The sequence below is a fragment of the Salmo trutta genome, chromosome 8 (assembly GCF_901001165.1).
Source record: "Salmo trutta chromosome 8, fSalTru1.1, whole genome shotgun sequence".
In the NCBI taxonomy this organism is placed as follows: Eukaryota; Metazoa; Chordata; class Actinopteri; order Salmoniformes; family Salmonidae; genus Salmo; species Salmo trutta.
In genome coordinates, this window is record NC_042964.1 from 42496705 (window position 1) to 42519510 (window position 22806).

General features: G+C 45.7%; 1 protein-coding gene across 1 annotated transcript in view; it reads right to left on the bottom strand.

The window, feature by feature from the left end:
• The window catches only part of LOC115199004 (membrane-associated guanylate kinase, WW and PDZ domain-containing protein 2), a gene marked incomplete in the record, with an annotated part of 237189 nt that overhangs the window by 37297 nt on the left and 177086 nt on the right, over positions 1-22806 (bottom strand). The window contains 4 exon segments of the mRNA XM_029761485.1: positions 4826-5515; positions 11100-11282; positions 13135-13256; positions 14977-15023. Coding sequence (XP_029617345.1) covers positions 4826-5515; positions 11100-11282; positions 13135-13256; positions 14977-15023 — 1042 coding nt within the window.

Sequence of the window (22806 nt, forward strand, 5' to 3'; positions counted from 1 at the left end):
AGAGATGAGCGTTTAATAATAAGGCTGTCACAGCTTCCCCCTCTGGTGACAGAGGGTGTCAGTACTAAACACATCCACCAGATGGTGCTGTCTCAGTGTGTTGTGAGGCTGAGAGGTGGTAGACTGTAGACACGTCTGGAGCCGTCTGCCTGTCATTAGATGAGCCGCATGGCAGTGCTAGCCACACAACCATCTGGCCCCACCACACACACACACACACACACACACACACACACACACACACACACACACACACACACACACACACACACACGCTCATACACACACGCTCATACACACACTCTCATACACACACTCTCATACACACACTGCTGCACAACGGACAGAGCCAATGCATAATCAACTTAGTTAGCTAGTCCTCCCTCTGCTCTCTCTCTCAGTTTGAGAGTGTTTACCAAATATATGAGCTGTGTGTATGTGTGTGTGTCTGTGTGTATGTGCCATGACACAAACAAGGCATTTGAGAGTCAATGAGAAGAGAGGACATGTTTGCTAGTTGAATGTAATGTGGTGACAGACAGACATTGGTGGTCACCTCTTTACTCTCTCTCTGGGCAGTGAGTTGAGTGGAGGCGCAGGTCCTCAGGGACCGAGACAGGGGCCATTTTAATTAGAATGTATGGCCTGGGTCCAGTTCCCTGACAGCACAGCCAAATCGCTGGGCATTAAGAGCTGGAACATCATTACAATGGAATGGTGACAGTTTTATTAGGGCCGTAATGGCCTGGCTAAACGCTGGAAGCTCTCATCCCTGATTGGATTGTAGGGATGGAAAGATATTTTTTCTGTTTTCACCCGAAGCAACAGAAGTTAAGGTCTGGGAGCCGGAAGGGAGCGTGAGCTATTGCCTACAGGGGTTGAGGTCATTTCCATTCCAATTCAGTTCAAGTTAGGACATGAGGTGAATTGAAATTCCAATTCAATCACTGAATCCTAATGGAAGAAAAATGTGTTTGTGACTGAATCTCCAGCCAATGTTGTATGGGTGGAGGGGAGGGCTAATAATTTCTGTTTCCCCACTGCAGACGGCCATGTTTGAAACAGACTGAATCGTGCCAAGTGACTACTATGACCTTTCACCCTCACAGGGTGAGTCTGTCACAAGATGTCCGACAAGCAGACATTCCAGCGTGGCGTTCTGCCTCAGGGTGGTGTCGTGGAGGAGCTAAATGGTGCTAACTGGGTTTGATGTAATGTGACTAAATCTACATCAGTTAGCTAGCTGCTTCATGGGCCAGCAGGCAGCGCTTCCAGGAGAGCGCTCTCCTTTGACCTTCCAGCTCTGCTCGACCGCCAGGGTCCGACTACCACACAGATGGGAGGCTCTTTGTGTGTGTGTCTGTGTGTGTGTGTGTGTGTGTGTGTGTGCGTGTGCGTGTGTGTGCGTGCGTGTGTGTGCGTGCGTGTGGGCATCCCTCATGAGACAAAAACGACTTAACCCTCCTAGCACCCAATCTCTTTCTCCACTTCCTGCCAGCCTAATAAAGAAAGAAATGTGCAACTGACACTAAATCAATTCCCAAAATGACATTGACCTTTCTCTGTAAGTTAGTCACCGTGGAGCTATCTGCCTGGCTCTCAGACTATTAGTCTTCTACCAGTAGATCAACTACAGGGTGTGTGCGTGCGTAGCACTAGTGTAATGGCTGAGTCAGTGTGGGGCATTATTGCAATCATTGACTCCACACTTCAATAGGGTAGGAGGATTAATGGGAGCTTCCTGATCACAGCAGGCTTAACTACAACTCATGTCCTGCTATCTATTAACCTCTACAGTGGATGGGATCACTCTCTCTCTCTCCCCTGAATGATACAAAACGATACTGACATCACATTAAACAAGGTCCATCAAGTAGAGGTTTTCTACCTTATATTAGAAAGTGAGATTTTTCTGACTTTGACCAGTGACATTGAGTTCCTTATACAATTTGAACAGATTTCCTACCCCAATTCTAGCCCAAGTAATGTACCTGTATAAGTACAGCTTTCATATAACTGATCTATCTGATGTGATCATCTATACAACACTCCAATCATCCTTGAGGAAACAAGAGGAGAATCATAGTATGACTCAGATAAAGATGGCTAGCCTGTTAGCAGCCTGTTACATGTTGTTTGTTAGCAGGCCTTACTCTCAGACAAACAAGTCGGAAATAAAAGCACTATAGCGCAAATTAGCAACTAGAGGTGGCTTGTTAACATTCTATATCCTGCTCACGTCATCGTCTATTTATTTCACGCTGTAATTCTCTGCACACAAAAGTCTTACATACTTTTCTAAAAGAAAGGTCGCAGAGCAAATAGAAAACAGACACCTTGGAAATGAGTCAGCGTTTTTATCAAGCAGGAAATTCAATCAATAAAATCTCCACCTCCTAGAAATACAAGTGGATGGGATCACTCCCCTCTCTCCTCCATGAGATCGCTCTTTCTCCCCTGAATGATACAAAACCATACTGATATCACATTAAACAAGGTCCATCAAGTAGAGGTTTGCAACCTTAGAGAAGAAAGTCCGATTTTTCTGACTTGAATAGGTGACCACAGTGATATTGGGTTCCATATAAAATCTTAAAAGGTGCAATATGCAGAAATCGCTCCACCATTTCCTGATTGCAAAAATTCTAGTAATTCGCCTTATTTCAGTTGATGTGACAAAACAAACAGTCATTGTGTAGCGAATCATTGTACCATCTAAACCGCTATGAAATATATTTTCCATAACCAAAAATATAGTATTTTCAGCTGTTTAAAGCTGGTGTACAAAACCAAAAGTAAAAGACACAAAAGCAAAACTTAAGAACAGGAAGCATAGAAATAGCGCACATAGAACAGATCTACACTTTATAGCTGTTTGAATACTCATACTAACCACACTAACCGTACTATTTGAGACGTGAATTGAGTATATAGTATGCTTATTGGTCATAGTATGGATATAGTTAGTATGCCAAAAGTTCCCGGATGTCGTACTACATTCTCCAAAATATGAAGTATACACGCAGAGGACACTATTTCCGTACTTTAGGACCCATAATGCAATTCTTCGGGAAATGGGCGTGGCTTCACATCGTTTTCAGATTTGAAGAAAATGCCGGAAAATATGCAGCCGAAGTACAACGAGAGTGGATACAAATTCCTTGCTTTAACTAATTATGACAAATGTTAAGAAAATGTTGACCAATGTAATAAAGTAATGACTTTTCAAATAAGTTACCTTACACGTTATGTTGGCTGACAATTTGTTAGCTACACTGTCATTACGAACCCCATAGCATATCATTACAGCAGTATGTACCGGTATGTTGTTAGCTAGCTACCTAACGTTAGTTGGCTACTTATACATCAAACTTGCCAGTATATTAACTATAGGTTATCTAACTAACTACCCAACGCTTACTGACTTGATTATTCCCGTCATTCTTAGCTTAGCTAAATGGTATAGTCATTGTGCATTCTCAATGGACATTCGGGTGCTTTTGTAAATTCGCTCTGGCCATCTACTCCGATTTGCAGAATAATGAATTAACGAGCGCTCAACATCCATTGAATATGGCCGGTGTCAGTAAACCTCAGGAAAAAAACGTCATTAAAATGTTGCCAGCACCAACGCTCTGGATAACATGAAAACTGCCTAACCAGCTCTGCTAGGGCAAGTAAAATGGTCAGAGTGGTCTCATTTGTGTCTGGAAGTAGCTAGCAAGCTAGCCAACGTTAGCTTGGGTGCTTGACTGCCGTTGTAAGGTCAGAACACTCAAATCAACCCTACTCCTCGGCTCGAGCGTCCAGTGTGCGCTCCGAGAGCAAAACGCTCTGATTTACAAACGGACTATCTGACAATGCTCGGAATTTACGAGCACACTCTGGCACTCCAGTTTGAATTTAAGAACACACCCGAAGTCGTAAAATGTCTAACTAGTCATTTGTTATGCTAACTAGCTAGCAAGAGGTTGCATAGCAACAGCATCAACTTCCGGTAGACAGGCGAAGAGCTGGTACGCTCAACTGAAAGGATACTGTTCGTTTACAGTATACTAAAATTAACTTATAGTATGTAGTATATACTCACTAAGTATGTAGTATACAGTATGTTAGTAAGGGTATTCGAACACAGCTTATATCTTGCTCACATCACCGTCTTTTTATTTTGGCAGTAATTTTCTGCACACAAAAGTCTAGACTCTGCACACATATTAAACTTTTATAAAAGAAAGGTTGCAGTACAAATAGAAAAACAGAAAAACTTTTCAAATGAGTCAGTGTTTTTATCAAGCAGGAAATGTAATCAAAAAAATCTATTTTCGGATGCCAAAGAAAGAGCGCAAGCTAAATACGCACAACATGAGTCCTTCAGAGTAAACGGAAGGTAAGCACTTTTTCTCCCCAGTAAGTAAAGTAAAGTAAAGGTCCTGTGAGAGTAGCTGAGTGTCAGTCAAACACGGCCGTACTGTATAATGGGTTTCTGTGGTCTTAGGACAGGACACACACACACAGGACACACACACACTCACCTGGACCAGGTCACCAGGAAAAAAGAGAGAGAGATAGAGAGTAAAAGTAGTAGACAGAGAAAGACAGTATGAGAGAGCAAGCTATACAGAGAAAGAGAGAGAGAATGATATAATATCGATAGAAGAGAGAACGAGAAAGACAGAGAGAAAGAAAAAGACAGAGAGAGAAAGAAAGAGAGGGACAGGAAGAGAAAGAGAGAGAGAGAGAGATGGGTATATGAAGAAGCTCTTCTAAATGGAGAGAAAGACAGGAAGTAGCCAGCCGGTTATCGAGGCCCCAGGCATATTCTTACCTCCTCCACCCCTCTGGATGACCAGGCTGGTCTCAGCCCCGACGGCACACTCCTTGAGCAGCTCCACCACCTGGGTGTGACTGAGGCCCTGCACTCCCTGCTGGTTGATGTCTATGATCAGGTCCCCCTCACACAGACCAGGACACCCCTGGGGCTCCAGCACCTGCTTCACCCTCTGGCCCGTCGGGCTGTCTGCGATGGTGAACCCGAACCCTTCCGCCCCCTTCACCATGGTCAGCGTCAGCAGCTCTGCCTGCGTCGCCCCCGATGACGCCATGGACACCGAGTCCTCGCCGTGCGGCCCGCCGGGCGTCAGGGAGGAGCCGTCCAGGTGGGTGTCGCCGGGGTGCGGCGGCGGAGGGGGTTGATGGTGGTGGTGGGCGTTGAGATGTTGGTCACCGTGCTCCTGGACGAAGCGTGCCGTGCGAGAGATGTAGTCCATGTAGCTGTCGTAGTTGGAGCGTCCGTTGACCAGGAGGGGGCGCTGCTCCATCAGGCCCAGGGGGGAGAGGAGGGTGGTGGTGGTGCCAGCGCTGGCGCCCGGGTCCTCGGGGTCGTAGGGCAGCTGGTAGCCACGGCACAGCACCAGGGTTACGCTCTGCCCGATGGGCACTGACTGGAACAGCTTGACCACGTCGGCATGGGTGGTGCCCAGGACACACACGTCATTGATGTACACGATGACATCACCTGGAGGAAGGGAGACACACAGCCAATCAAGGCCAAATAGATTGCCAAAAACCAAGACCTATAGGGGGTTCAATAGGGCTTATTCAATATTGTGTAGAACAAGCATGGTTCTTTATCATGCAGAATAGGTCTTTGCCTCAGTATCAATACGCTACATTTCTATCTAAAATGTAATCTGAACGTTGCATTCTACTGAATAGGTCCCAGCATTACTGTACCTGAATTAGACCTCAGATAATGGACAAAACCATTAGGCACAGAAATACACTAGTCAGTGAATTGTGTGGCGGACAAACGAGTGAGATTTGCCACACCTCATCACTGTACCTATCACTACACACCCTCAGCTATGTAGATAACTCAACTATTTATTGACAATTAATACACAATAGCTCTCTCTCTGACAAAGTGCCATATCTTCTTCTCTGTCTCCGGTGCTGTATTCAATTTAATATTGTATTTTGTGTTCCGTCAGGTGAGATACGGCTCTATATTTCAAAAGATGTTGATTAAGTGGGAGAATACAAGGTGGCATCCATATTTAATTTCAGTCTCACCAAAACGCACTGCCCAGGTTTATAATGACAATCATTATTTTTCAATTATAAGCATAATTATTATGCTAATCAGAGAGAGAGGAGAGATACAGAGAACGAGAGGGAGAGACAGCGAGGGAGAGGGACAAAGAGAGAGAGAGAGGGAGAGAGAGAATGAGATGGAGAGGGAGATGTATGCACAATTACCACAGATGTTTGCAACTCAGCACAAACAGACCTGGGAACCAGGCTACTTAGCATACCCTGTCATTGTCATTTCCTTTTTGTGTGGAGACAGAATGCGCTCAGAGTTTAAATGCAGGTTCATACTGACAGAGCTGGCGTTAACGTATTCCTGGAGGCAGTGTGACGTGCGGAAGCGGGACTGTTTAATTAATCTGGGTAAATATGGACGACATTTGCCTGCAGCCCTGGTGTCACAATCAATAGCTTCACACGCTCCTGGAAAACAAATGATGGCGCCATGACCTCATCATGCCCTGGCCGCCGTGGCCAAGGAAATCATTCTTTATGACGGGTGACGAGGAGGGACGCCACTGCAGGATTTCACGCGGATTTTCTCACACACCAAATATACAGGCGCATACATACGAACACACTCGCGCAGTGCCGCGCACGCACGCACACACACTTTCTCTCTCCGTCTCTATCCTCCGCTTTTCTTTGACTTCTAGTTCTTTCTCAAAACAATCACGAGCCTCTACTCCACATTACCCGACGTCTTAAATCACCAAAGTCCTCCAACCTCCACACTATGACCTGACCAATAGAAACACGCTATCTAGCACCAAGGACCATGATGGTTCCATCACGTCTGTCTCCATTGTCTAATAACATCTATCTTCTACTAATGGTCGTTCAACAGTATGGAACAGAAGACATCCTCCTCCTGCCAAGAACAGGTCATCATATCATAGTGTTAAAGTGTCCCTAGTAGGGGGGGGGCCTGACTGAAGTGGAGGCCATATGTGTCCATGGCGGAGGACAGAGTAGCCATCTGGACCATTGGCACATACACACACAGACGTAGAGAGAGAGAGAGATGGAGAGAGAGAGAGAGAGAGAGAGAGAGAGATGGAGAGAGAGAGATAGAGAGAGAGAGAGAGAGAGAGGAGAGAGAGGGAGAGAGAGAGAGAGAGAGAGAGAGTGAGAGAGGAGAGAGGAGAGAGAGAGAGAGAGAGAGGAGAGTGAGAACAGGGAGAGAGATGAGGAGAGTGAGAGACTGGAGAGAGAGAGATGAGAGAGGAGATGAGAGAGAGAGAGGAGATGGAGGGAGAGAGAGAGAGAAGAGAGAGAGATGGAGAGAGAGAGAGAGAGATAGAGAGAGAGAGAGATGAGGAGAGAGAGAGAGAAAGAGAGAGAGAGAGTGAGAGATGGAGAGAGTGAGAGATGGAGAGAGAGAGAACAGTAGCACTGACAATGACACAGTGACAACCACAGCACTGCAACTGCACTACTGACCCCACAGCACTGCACTGCTGCCACTGCAGAACGGTTATTTACTCTATGTGACCCGATTCAGGAAACTAGGCGTATGTCGCAAGTCATGACTTCACAGGAGAGCCGTTTGAACGTAAAAAGTATTTGTTTATCAAAATGCCTTCTCTAACATGTGAGCTTTCATGCCTTAATAACAAACTTGTATGCCATCTGTAAATACGAATACAATTTTTAAATTATGAGCCTTGTTGGTTAAGCCACAGAAAAAGTCAGCAACCTTCCCACTAGCCATGACTGGATGACATAATGAGTGGGCTGGACATGCCGAGAGAGGAGTTCGTATTGGTAAGCTGCTATTGGTTTGATTGCATGAACCCAACCCTATGTCAATGGACCCCATCACATACCGTGTCACTTTATCCTCCTCCAACACTGTGCATTCCAGGTCACTGTATAAGGTCACTTACTTTAACATGACAAATACTGTGCTTTCCCTCTAACAAATACAGTGTCACATCTAACCACTGTGTCCCTGCTGAAAGAGATGGTATCATATGTTTTTCCTCAACACATTTCTCTGGGTCTGGAACCATGTAGCGAAGCAGGCAGAAGAGGTGTGAGTGTGTGTGTGTGTGTGTGTGTGTGTGTGTGTGTGTGTGTGTGTGTGTGTGTGTGTACGGACACAGAGCGACAAATAATCCTTCTGAAATTGGGAATTTCACACTTCCACAGGCCTGGTTTCCCTCTCTCCCTCTATTAACTATGTGCTGCTAGAATCCAACACAGTTTAACTAGGCCACTGAGTCTGGAGGGAGAGAGGAGAGGAGAGGAGGAGAAGAGAGGAGAAGAGAGGAGAAGAAGAGAGGAGAAGAAGAGGAGAAGAAGAGAGGAGAAGAAGAGAAGAAGAGGAGAAGAGAGGAGAAGATAAAGAGGAAAGGAGGGGAGGAGAATGTTGGGAGGACCACAGAATAGATAGTATACCTAGTTATACAAAATATTGCCTAATCAGACCATTACTGCTGTTCCAGCTGGCTGATAGGCATTATTGCAACCTTTACTTGGTGATACTTCCTCAATTCCTGACTTGGAAGACAATGCTACAAGTTTTCTAAACTTCCGTGGATAGTTGCAGGTGGTTTGTTTGAATTTTGAAAATGCTCCGTCATTTTAAACGTTTTTGCTCCATGAAGTAACACAACAATGTGTACACTGACATCTTGTTTATTTCAAATCTTCTCATCGATTGAGACAGGTGAGTGCCATTCAACATGACGATTGATTTCTGAGTCACGTTCGTTACACAAGACACTTTGGGGTGGACACCCACCTGTCTCAATGAGATTTGAAAATATTTGAAATAGACAAGATGGCGGTGTTGGATTACATCATGGAACAAAAAATGAATTTAATTTAATAATGAAGCATTTTCTAAATTCAACCAGCTGCAACTATCCATGGAAGTTTAGAAGACATGCGTTGTCTTCCAAGGCGGGAATTGAGGAAGTATCGCCAAGTAAAGGTTGGTTGAAAATGATCTGTACACCACCTAAGTAATAATGCCTATCTGCCAGCTGGGACAGCAGTAATGGTCTGACTCGGCTATATGTTTAATAGCTACAATATAGTGTATCATACATTGTAATACTTCCACATGATATATTGGGGCACATAAAACATATGATCATCTCACAATGTAAAATGTACCATCTAGTCTGACCTACTACAGTATACTACAGTACAGTACAGTACAATATAGTATAGTACAGTACAGTATAGTACAGTACAACCAGGTCAAGGCACTGATGAATGAGTCAGGAAAAATACTGCACTTGGTCCAGTCCAGTAATGCAGAGTAGTTTATAAATACACAGGGCCATGCAGAGTAGTTTATAAATACACAGGGCCATGCAGAGTAGTTTATAAATACACAGGGCCATGCAGAGTAGTTTATAAATACACAGGGCCATGCAGAGTAGTTTATAAATACACAGGGCCATGCAGAGTAGTTTATAAATACACAGGGCCATGCAGAGTAGTTTATAAATACACAGGGCCATGCAGAGAGCATTGACAGGACTTCCAGAGTTATATTCCCCTGCTGACTTTTAGTGCAGTTGGCCAGTTTCTCAGTGTGTGTGTGTGTGTGTGTGTGTGTGTCCCATGCAGCCCGGGGAGCACAGGCAGGGCCAGGAGTTATGGTGTTCAGAAAATCCTTACAGTGATTAATGGACAAACACAGCCCAGCAGGCACACACGCACACACATACGTATACACACACACACACACACATACGCACCCAAACAGGCTTGCAGGCAAGTTCGCACACACACTGCACCCCACACACATGTGCAGAGAGAGCCAGAGACAGAGAGAGAGAGAGAGAGAGAGAGACAGAGAGAGAGAGAGAGAGAGAGATGAGCTCTCCTGCTGGGTCACCACTATAGAGAGAGAGAGAGAGAGAGAGATATTAACTCTCCTGCTGGGTCACCACTATAGAGAGAGAGAGAGAGAGAGAGAGATATTAACTCTCCTGCTGGGTCACCACTATAGAGAGAGAGAGAGAGAGAGATATTAACTCTCCTGCTGGGTCACCACTATAGAGAGATAGAGAGAGAGAGAGAGATATTAACTCTCCTGCTGGGTCACCACTATAGAGAGAGAGACTAGTCCATGGCCCCCAATGTGTCAGAGAGACTGTCCCATTGTGACACTCAAGGAGAGGCCATTTCCTGTCCAAACACTCTCTTGCTATCTGTATGTGTTCATGTCATGTACGTGTGTCGTTTAAGTAAGCATGTACACATCTTTCAGACTAGTTCAGTTTGACCTGTGTCCATCTTTCAGACTAGCTCAGTTTGACCTGTGTCCATCTTTCAGACTAGCTCAGTTATACCTGTGTCCATCTTTCAGACTAGTTCAGTTTGACCTGTGTCCATCTTTCAGACTAGCTCAGTTTGACCTGTGTCCATCTTTCAGACTAGCTCAGTTTGACCTGTGTCCATCTTTCAGACTAGCTCAGTTTGACCTGTGTCCATCTTTCAGACTAGTTCAGTTATACCTGTGTCCATCTTTCAGACTAGCTCAGTTTGACCTGTGTCCATCTTTCAGACTAGTTCAGTTATACCTGTGTCCATCTTTCAGACTAGTTCAGTTTGACCTGTGTCCATCTTTCAGACTAGCTCAGTTTGACCTGTGTCCATCTTTCAGACTAGCTCAGTTTGACCTGTGTCCATCTTTCAGACTAGCTCAGTTTGACCTGTGTCCATCTTTCAGACTAGCTCAGTTTTACCTGTGTCCATCTTTCAGACTAGTTCAGTTTGACCTGTGTCCATCTTTCAGACTAGCTCAGTTTGACCTGTGTCCATCTTTCAGACTAGCTCAGTTTGACCTGTGTCCATCTTTCAGACTAGCTCAGTTTGACCTGTGTCCATCTTTCAGACTAGCTCAGTTTGACCTGTGTCCATCTTTCAGACTAGCTCAGTTTTACCTGTGTCCATCTTTCAGACTAGCTCAGTTTGACCTGTGTCCATCTTTCAGACTAGCTCAGTTTGACCTGTGTCCATCTTTCAGACTAGCTCAGTTTTACCTGTGTCCATCTTTCCGTCCTGTGCAGCGGGGCCGTCAGGTATGACACTCTTAACCTGCAGGAACTCATCTGGCTCATCTCCTCCGATGATGGTGAAGCCAAAACCCATGTTGCTCTTCTGCAGGGCCGTGGACAGGAAGCTGCCCTTCAACTGGGTGGCGTCCCGTGTGAACAGGGGCTTCTCTGTAAGGGAGAACACACACATATATACACACACATACGGAGGGACGGACAGACAGGCACGCAAGCAGACACAACACACACAAGTAGAAGTGTGCAGGGACACACACACACACACAATCAATAAACAATATACACACATACATCATACTTAGACCTTTACAAAGCGAGCATGATGCACCACAAATGCTGATGCAAGGCCATTTTCTCATTCAATAGGATGGTAGAGGTGAGGCTTGTTTAGTGGAGGGGCTGCATGAACACAGGGATACTCTCTGGGTAGGTGGAGCGGTAGGCAGTGTTAGAACAGTGAGGGGTGGGTGCTGACTTATGCAGGTGGGACGGTGTTTGCTCCAGCTCCAAGCTGTCACTGCCAAGACCTTCCACTGAATAACTACAGCCATTTAAAATGTCATCACTTACACTCCAATCCTACACCAGAGTTCTGGTAGCTGAATACACACTCAGAACTGGAGCAAAACACAGGGCAGAAAATCAAGGAATAATCAGCATCCATGGGAGTAGCTTGGTATATTTCCCTTCTCAGAGGGGTGAGGGAAGCAGGTGAGGGATCTTAACATTCTGGAACAACATGCTGTTGTTCATGAAGAATCATGAGCTCGCTTCATCCGCCCAAAAAACTATGCTCAGGGAACCAAAAAGTGGAAGGCCAGGATTCATGAAATAGTCTCTGGCATGGCAAAGGGGAAGACTCAGCCAACGAGCGTTTGCCACACTCAATTCAATCTCCCCTCCGTTCACCTTGGAAGGCAAGTAGGGGGCACACACCTGTCTCTCTCTGTTTGCTTAAAGCCAACGTTTGTTGTCAGGCGTCCAGACATAGAGTGGGGTGTTTACAGTTTCTGCTGCCTGCCGCCAGACGTAAGGAGGGGAAGACACACTGTAGTGTAGCGCCATCAAACATGTCAAGCAGCGAGTCAAGCGCCTGAGACGAGGAGGGATCCAGCGTGGGTCTGCCGGGGAGCAGGCATGCTTTGAAAAGAGAGCGAGGCAGCTCAGTGCAGGCAGAAGAAGAACAAGCCTGTATCACTACTCACTGCCCTACTTACTGAGAGAACACCACAGGGGGAATGGGCTACAACCCACAGCAGCCGGCTCTACCACAAAAGCGTGAAGCGACTGGTGGAGGTGCTGGTGTGGGCAGCACGACATATCCCTCCGCGCCCGGTTGGGGCGCCGCAGTGGGGAGTTGGTGGTGGAGGCGGGGGGCGTGTGGGTGTGCAGGCCCAACAGCGACACCCGATGGCCCGGGGGGAGGGACTGGGAGAGGTCGCTGAGGCTCTGGCAGCGCTCCGGGGCGGGGCCGATGTGGGCCAGGGTGGCTCTGGGTAACGTGGCGGAGAGTGGAACCTCCTCTACCACTGTGACAGAGATAAAGTAGTCCACTCAATGTCTGATGCTCCCACAAGTAAACTTCCTTTTTATCTCCTTGTTTATATGTGAGGAAATATTCCTTTTTTACCCTCTCTGCTGTCACTTAGGGGGAGAGAGAGCCTTCACTTTGCAGCGTACAGGAAGGGTAACCATGGAGACAAACCCCTTCACTCACAGAGGCCAATTTAACACGGAGACAAACCCTCTCAACCTATCCAGCATGTTTTACCTCAGACAGCCTCGATGAACTTAGTGGGGTGGTAAATGTGTGCTGAACAGAGAAGCTAGTGTTAGCAAAGTGTTAGAGAAGTGTTAGCAAAGAAAAGGGAGTTGTGAAGAATGAGTGATACACAAAAACAAAGACGACAGACATTTCCCTGGAGCTAAAAACATCTACACACGAGAATCATACACAAACTCTTAACACATTGGGTAGAGGTAGAGGTACAGGGTGCCTTACCTCTGTAGATAGTAGGTAGGGGCAGCGAGGACAAACCCTGCTCTTGCATTTGTTGGTGTTGCTGGACTCTCCTTTTGGCTTCCAAGACTGGGTTCTCAAACTGTGTCCGTCTGTTTATGTGGCTACAGAGGAAGAAAGGTAGAACATTTCACTAGTATCCACCTCCTCATCCACTTCCTCTCTCCCTCTGTAAAGAGCTGGATGCACAGTGCTGTGCTATGATGATTAATTCAATAGCCTTAGTATCCCTAGTATTATGTAATGAAGCTGCAGAATGGCTTTGCTAAGAAAAAATGAACAAAAGCCCAATTAGGTCCCATTCTACTGAAATCAGCAGCTTCCTGTAATCAGCATTAGGAATCATTTAGTATTTCTGGAGTGGGTTCTGAAAAAAGATGACTCCTTTAGTGTATTTTCTTAAAACATCCTGTCAGTGCTAATTTGGTTGATAATTATAAATACTGTAATTTTGAAAGTGTGAAGTGATTAATCATCATTTAGATGTGCCCTCCTGGACGGTGCGAGACTGGAGGAATAATGCTTCTGTAGGTACGAACAGCGTCTGCCCAGCCTACACACCCTCTGTTTCTTCATGAGATATTAGGTTAACTCAACGGTACATAATTATTGGACTTGGCAGGGTCAGGTATGGCGCTAGTGTGCGTGTGTGTGATGGCTCAGTGGCTGCCTGGGGATATGGAATTTCTACATGGCAGAGGGAGAGACGGAGTGTAGGCAAGGCAGGCACAGTGTTCTGGTCTTTCTTGGGGATAGAGAATAGAACACGGCCAGCCAGCCAAACTCCCTCTCCAGCCAGGCTATAAATAGACCTCCCCTCCTCTCCCTGGACTAGGGGGACTAGTGCGCGTCCAGCAGGAGAAAGGACACGTCCAGAATAGGAAGGGTACATTTGGTTCAATAGAGAATACAGAGACACCTCACCATTGTACCACATTGCACAAAGATGGCGCGCACACACACACACACATATAAACTTGCACATGTAAACAGGTACACACTCACACAGAGACACAGAAACACACACACAGTAACAAACACACACACTCACAAATGCATGCACACTAACAAACAATCACCCACTGACGCATCCACACGGACGGACGGACAGACGGGACAGACGGGACAGACGGGACAGACGGACAGACGGACAGACGGACAGACGGACAGAGATACAGAGATACAGAGATACAGAGATACAGAGGTATAATTGAGCAGCAGAAAAACCCACCATCTGCCTCTGGGCCACAGCCCTGTGCAGCGTTAATGACTCTGACTAACACAGGACAGTGGAAACATAACACGGAGCAACACCGAGTTGGATTCAGGGTCAACTTTGAACATTGGTATACGCATAAGCATAGTATATAAAGGAGTGGAAGAGACTGGTTTTTATGTCAGAAGTTAATGGTTTTCTGTAGAAAGACAGATGGCTGTGGAATGTGCTGGGTGGACGGGAGGAGGTCACAGGATTGCTATAAGGGAAGCGGATGGACATCTGTGGATTAGGCGAAGGAGGGGTTGAGGTCAGGTCAGATCCCCTGAAGGGAGACAGTATGGTTCATTATCCTATTACCCTCTTCCTGTGGAGCCATAAGATGTAAGGATTGGAGAGAAGGAGGAGTGTTTAAAGTGGAGTATATATACACTTGTAGTGGTGGAAACATGTCTTCAGTCTGAATACAGCTGTGTCGACCCTTTGGGAAGAATTCCACTTGGTTAAGCTTCTCTAGTGTCCGTGAGTTATTTACTCTGAAAAATTAGAACCTAACAACTGGAAATCAAAATAGTCATTAAATATTAAAGCAGCGGGTCCAGACTTACTCCACATAGTAGCTTCCGTAAATAGGGTCATCGATCTTCTCCCAGCCGTAGGGCAGCTCTGTGGAAGAGACAAGCACAACAACATACTACTCAGTCAACAGGCCGGGGGGACAGCATGTCGATTCATAGAACAATATATTCATCAGGCAATTTTGATCACAACATTATTGTATGGACCAACTTAATTTGGACAAACCTAAGAGACAAGACACATGATACCCCCATCAGCATTTGCAATTAAAATTCAAATCCAAAATTCATGAGTGTGAAGGAGAATGGCTGTTTCTCAAGCAGCGGGCCAAAGGTTACATAATCAATGTCAATATGGCCCCACAGGACTACCCCAACCATCTCCTGAACTCTCCCACTACACCAAACACGCTGATAGATGGAGTGGTTTGAATTGGGGTGATTTTAAATATTCATGCCCTGCCATCCTTTCTATGTTGTAAATATTCAGTTATGATGCCAGCGATGTTTAGATATAGTTTAAATGTTTGTATCTGGAGCACGTACATAGCTCCTGGGCCCCTTAGCCCACACAATATTTAACTGGAACACATTACACCATTACAGTGGGGTCTCAGAATAGACTGACTTGTGGATCTAACACAGTAGCTGTCAACTGTCGTGGACCAAAATAAACCTTTGAGTGGAACGTAGAATGTCATAACTTCAGTCACTTCGGTGTTGATGGTGCAGGTGTTCCTACACATTGTATCTACTCTGATATGATGAGCCACCACTGTGGCATCATGGGAAGTGTTATAAATAGGCTTGGGCGGTATCCAGGGAGTCATAACTTCATACCGACCTTGTTCCATCCCGGGATATTCGATAATACCTGTTAGCAATGCTAACAAGTACATGTAAAATCCCATAGCGAATGCTAGCTAAATGCTAACGATTTTATACAGTCTCTCACATAAGCTATTTGCAGGATAGACATCCCAGCTGATAAAGTTATACAAGTAACTCAAAAATGCTACCCAAAATATGCTGCACGCACAAAACAAATGTTGTCTCTTGATCAAGGAGGGAATTATCTGCTGTTACCAAGAGGAGCTTGATTGCAAGAAGCTAACTGTCACGACTTCCGCCGAAGTCGGCTCCTCTCCTTGTTAGGGCGGCGTTCGGCGGTCGACGTCACCGGCTTTCTAGCCATCGCCGCTCCATTTTTCATGTATCCATTAGTTTTGTCTTGTTCCCTGCACACCTGGTTTTCATTCCCCAATCAATCTACATGTATTTATTCCTCTGTTCCCCATCATGTCTTTGTGAAAGATTGTTTGTGTTACGTGTTATTTGTTGACGCGCCAGACTGGTTTGTTTTTTCCGTGGTATTTCACGAAGATGTTTATTGTTAAACATAATTCTTGTGACTGTTTTGCGCGTTTTGCACTTTTTCCTCAATAAAGTGTGCGCCTGTTCACAAATCCCTGCTCTCCTGCACCTGACTTCGCTACCAGTACGCACATACTTGACACTAACCACTTAGCTAGCTACTAAGTTAGCAAACCAAATGCACAACTTTAGCACATTTTAGAAAGTTAACTTAATAGTTATTAGATATCTAGCTGGCAAACATTTAGTTGTGAATTCCATAGTGTAACTACATATATCAGTATATAGATAACCTAGTGTGTGCTGCACAACAATGAGTGACTCATCATTTAAAAAGATGAGGTAGGGCCTCCCGAGTGGCGCTGCAGTCTAAGGCGTTACTACAGACCCGGGTTCATTCGGGCTGTGCCACAACAGGCCGTGGCCGGGAGTCCCATAGGACGACGCACAATTGGCCCAGAGTCGTCCGGGTTAGGGAAGGGTTTGGCCGGTGAGGCTTAACTTGGATGCGGGCTGACCCCGGCCGCCAGATGAACGATGTTTCCTCCGACACATTGGTGTGGCTGGCTTCCGGGTTAAGCTGGCGGATGTTAAGGAGCGCGGTTTGGCGGGTCATGTTTCGGAGGACGCATGACTCCACCTTCTCCTCTCCCGAGCTCATTGCGGAGTTGCAGCGATGAGACAAGATCAAAAATTGGGGAAAAAAAGGGGGTAAATAAAAACAAAAAAAGTCAAAAAGTTGCTGTAAAAATTGCTAAAGAAAATACATCAAAGAATTAGTTTCAACGGTATTGAAAAACCCTCTTGTGGTTATTTCCAAATACTGCTCAAACCTAGTTATAAATACAGATATAATATGACTAGGCCTAGGGACACTTCATGACCTAACCAGGAAAACCCAATGTGAAACTGATTTGTAACTCACAATATAGAGGGTGGAGGGAGCTGCGTCCATAGAAATATAATTACTAGAACGGTAAAGCCCCTCACACCACATCAACATTACTGGAACACTCGTGGGTACACTCAATATGGCTGAAAGTAACTCTATTTATATGGCTTAGTACTTGGGCTAAAGCTGACTCACACTATGGAGGTCACTAACCCAACCTCCACTCCAAGTGCATCTTCATCAGGGAATTGTTTGATCAGCCCCCCTCCCTCTCTATTTCACCAGGGGTATACAGTAGGTTCAGCACACTGTGTTAGTTCTTTGTGATCAAAGTGGATCTCTCCCCAACCCTGATCTCCTCCCATCATTCATGTCTGACAGGATTGTTCTGCCTCTCTCTCTCCCCTTTCTCTTTCTCATTCTCCCTCTCCCCTCATCACACCACACTGACCAGGGGGACTGGTCCATTGACAGTCTGCCTGAGCCTGATTCCATTTAAGGCTATGAGGTTGTGACCAGTGTGGTGGTACTGAGGCTGGTCCAGAGAGAGAGAGAGAGAGAGAGAGAGAGCGCGAGAGAGAGAGAGAGCGAGAGAGAGCGAGAGAGAGAGAGAGAGAGAGAGAGAGAGAGAGAGAGAGAGAGAGAGAGAGTATTGGGCTCATCAGGAGAGTGGAGATAATATCTCCTAACCCCAAATATCAGTCAGAATGGGGTGATAATGTACGGTCCACAGGCTCTCAGGACCTCCATGATGATTCAGAAATAGGCTGGCACATACACACACAATTACCCAAACACACACACACACACACACACACACACACACACACACACACACACACACACACACACACACACACACACACACAGTCATGCACACAATCACAAGCACTTGCACACACATTTTTTTGGGACTCAAACAGGCTTCTGGAGACACATTGTGAGTCCTTCATATTAACATCCCTGGCTCCATTGTCATACACATACACAGCAAGTCACAATACATCAATACAAGCACATGCATGCCATATGTCTCCCTTTTACTCACACATACACTGTTCAACACACGGAAGCCCCCCCCCCCCCCCCCCACACACACACACATACACACACTACTACACACCACTCCCCGCCCCCACCAGCCACAAAAACACACTCACTAACATGTGCTGTGACTGATATGCGAGTCTGCTAGGAGTGGGTTGACAGCCCTAGGGAATAGCTCCTCTCCTCTCCTCTCAGTGCTCCTCTCCCTTCCTTAGCCCCATCTTCACTCATTAAATATGAAAGAGGCTGTTTCATGTTCTCACCTCCACTGAGCTCCACACACAGAAAAACACCACACAGATCAAAGTCCTGCCATGTATTTCTACCACGCACCACTCAGTCTAATGAAACACCCTTCTATTAAAACCACCTGAGCTTCAGAGCTCGGCAGGCAGTTTGTCTGTGTCTTCAGCAGAGCTTCAGAGCTAGGCAGGCAGTCTGTCTGTGTCTTCAGCAGAGCTTCAGAGCTAGGCATGCAGTCTGTCTGTGTCTTCAGCAGAGCTTCAGAGCTAGGCAGGCAGTCTGTCTGTCTGTCTGTGTCTTCAGCAGAGCTTCAGAGCTAGGCAGGCAGTCTGTCTGTCTGTGTCTTCAGCAGAGCTTCAGAGCTTGGCAGGCAGTCTGTCTGTGTCTTCAGCAGAGCTTCAGAGCTTGGCAGGCAGTCTGTCTGTCTGTGTCTTCAGCAGAGCTTCAGAGCTAGGCAGGCAGTCTGTCTGTCTGTGTCTTCAGCAGAGCTTCAGAGCTTGGCAGGCAGTCTGTCTGTCTGTGTCTTCAGCAGAGCTTCAGAGCTTGGCAGGCAGTCTGTCTGTCTGTGTCTTCAGCAGAGCTTCAGAGCTTGGCAGGCAGTCTGTCTGTCTGTGCTTTCAGCAGAGCTTCAGAGATACACACAACATCACACTGCAGGTAGCCAAAATCTCTAGCTTCCTACTGTTTGTTTCAATGTCACTGTTTTCGGCTTAAAAGGTCTTGTGTAGAGCACATGCATACAACACACGCAGAAGCACGCTTACGCACGCACACACGCACTCACACACTCACACACTCACTCACTGCTGTGTGTATGTGTATGTGTGTGTGCAGTAAGTGTGTTTTAAATGCTGAACTCCAGAAGACTCTCTTTCCACTAAGCACAGTCACAGTCCCTGTCAGTTAGTAGCGTGGGAGGAATGATTCCATGGATCTGGGAGAAAGAGAGAGAGAGTTGTGCTGTCCATTAGCCTGCAGCGCTGAAGAGAAGGACCCCTTTGTCACTGTAACAATTTGTGCTCTCTTTATAGGGCCAACACAGTTTAAACACTGCTGTGGAGGAGCTGTCAACTCCCAGGAAGCCTAAGGAAGGATACTTCTGAAGGAGCTCCAGTGTTAAATGTGGTATAGTGTTTTAGAGTACATCCCTTGTCCCAGGTCAATTCACCTTACATTAGTGACAATTATAATGGTATAGAGCAGGTATTCCCAAACTGGGGTACGCGTATCCCTGGCAATGCCGCCGGGGGTACACCAAATAAAAATGGGATTCACATTTAAATAATATTTTAAAAAACAGTCCATTTTCAAACAGTCCATTTAGTAAGGTCTACTGGTAGTGCTGCTACTACCAGCAGTTCTACACCTGTCGACGACACAAGTTGTTCTGCTTCCATGAGCACATCCAATGTTAGCATCAGTAATTCTATATTTGTTGTTAGCCCAGCTAGCATGGACACTGACAGTTGTGAATCTGATGCAGCCAAAGAGCTACTGCCCCTTTACCCGGGAAAGCACCGAACAACAGACAGGGATGTAGGACCACCAGAGGCGCAAATATGATGAGAACTACAGTCGTGGCCAAAAGTTTTGAGAATGACACAAATATTAATATTTTCACAAAGTCTGCTGCCTGTTTGAATGATGGCAATTTGCATATACTCCAGAATGTTATGAAGAGTGATCAGATGAATTGCAATTAATTGCAAAGTCCCTCTTTGCCATGCAAATGAACTGAATTCCCCAAAAAAAACATTTCCACTGCATTTCAACCCTGCCACAAAAGGACCAGCTGACATAATGTCAATGATTCTCTCGTTAACACAGGTGTGAGTGTTGACGAGGACAAGGCTGGAGATCACTCTGTCATGCTGATTGAGTTCGAATAACAGATTGGAAGCTTCAAAAGGAGGGTGGTGCTTGGAATCATTGTTCTTCCTCTGTCAACCATGGTTACCTCCAAGGAAACACGTGCCGTCATCATTGCTTTGCACAAAAAGGGCTTCACAGGCAAGGATATTGCTGCCAGTAAGATTGCAACTAAATAAATCATTTATCGGATCATCAAGAACTTCAAGGAGAGCGGTTTAATTGTTGTGAAGAAGGCTTCATGGTGCCCAAGAAAGTCCAGGGATTGGGGCACCACCAGTACAGAGCTTGCTCAGGAATGGCAGCAGGCAGGTGTGAGTGCATCTGCGCGCACAGTGAGGCGAAGAGTTTTGAAGGATGGCCTAGTGTCAAGAAGGGCAGCAGAGAAGCCACTTCTCTCCAGGAAAAACATCAGGGACAGACTGATATTCTGCAAAAGGTACAGGGATTGGACTGCTGAGGACTGGGGTAAAGTCATTTTCTCTGATGAATCCCCTTTCCGATTGTTTGGGGCATCCGGAAAAAAGCTTGTCCGGAGAAGACAAGGTGAGCACTACCATCAGTCCTGTGTCATGCCAACAGTAAAGCATCCTGAGACCATTCATGTGTGGGGTTGCTTTTCAGCCAAGGGAGTGGGCTCACTCACAATTTTGCCTAAGAACACAGCCATGAATAAAGAATAGTACCAACACATCCTCTGAGAGCAACTTCTCCCAACCATCCAGGAACAAGTTGGTGACAAACAATGCCTTTTCCAGCATGAAGGAGCACCTTGCCATAAGGCAAAAGTGATAACTAAGTGGCTCGGGGAACAAAACATAGATATTTTGGGTCCATGGCCAGGAAACTCCCCAGACCTTAATCCCATTGAGAACTTGTGGTCAATCCTCAAGAGGCAGGTGGACAAACAAAAACCCACAAATTCTGACAAACTCCAAGCATTGATTGTGCAAGAATGGGCTGCCATCAGTCAGGATGTGGCCCAGAAGTTAATTGACAGCATGCCAGGGCGGATTGCAGAGGTCTTGAAAAAGAAGGGTCAACACTGAAAATATTGACTCTTTGCATCAACTTCATGTAATTGTCAATAAAATCCTTTGACACTTATGAAATGCTTGTAATTATACTTCAGTATTCCATAGTAACATCTGACAAAAATATCTAAAGAGAAGCAGCAAACTTTGTGGAAATTAATATTTGTGTCATTCTCAAAACTTTTGGCCACGACTGTATATTGATTAGGGTTCACTTATATTGGGAGTAGTGCCTTTCCTCAGCCACAGTGTGTTATATGTGCAAAAGTACTATCTCACAACTCAATAAACCTTCACTCTTGCGCAGACATTTAGAAACAAAACATGCCAATTTGAAAAATAAGCCACAGGAGTTTTTTGAGCGAGAATAAAGACGACTTTTGAGTAGTAAGACACGTATAAAAGCAACAGATACCATTAATAAGAAGGGGCTAGAAGAGTCTTATATGGTGAGCTACCGAGTGGCTAGAACAGGCAAGCCCCATACTATTGTGGAGGACTTCATTCTTCCTGCTGCCGCAGATACGGCTGGGACAATGCTGGTTGAAAAGGCCAAAAAAACTATACAGACAATGCCTTCATCAAACAACACATCAGTAACATGGCGGGAGATGTTTTGAAACAATTACTGCTTCGCATACAAGCCAGAGAATTCTATGCGTTGCAGCTGGATGAGTCAACAGACATGGCGCGCCTGGCACAGCTCCTGGTATATGTCCGTTACGTTTATGGGGGGTCAATTAAGGAAGACATCCTCTTCTGCAAACCACTGGAAACCAGGACAACAGGAGAGGATATTTTTAAAGTACTGGACAGCTTTGTGACATAAAATGGACTTTGGTGGTCAAGATGTGTTGGTTTCTGTACTGATAGCGCAAAAGCCATGACAGGGAGACATAGTGGGGTGGTAAAGCGCATGCAAGTAGTTTCCCCCGACGCCACTTGAGTACACAGCAGCATCCACCGAGAGGCTCTTGCTGCCAAGGGAATGCCTGACAACTTGAAAGACGTTTTGGACACTACAGTGAAAATTGTTAACTTTGTTAAAGCAAGGCCCCTGAATTCACGTGTATTTTCTGCATTGTGCAATGATATGGGCAGCGACCATGTAACGCTTTTACAACATACAGAAGTGCGCTGGTTATCAAGGGGCAAAGTATTGACACGTTTTTTTGAATTGAGAGACGACCTTAACGTTTTTTCTTTACTGACCATAATTTTCACTTGTCTGACTGCTTGCATGATGACGAGTTTCTCACACGACTGGCCTACCTGAATGATCTGAATCTAGGATTACAGGGACTTAATTCTAGGATTACAGGGACTCTCCGCAACTATATTCAATGTGCGGGACAAAATGATTAAGAAGCTGGAGCTCTTCTCTCTCTGTATTAGCAAGGA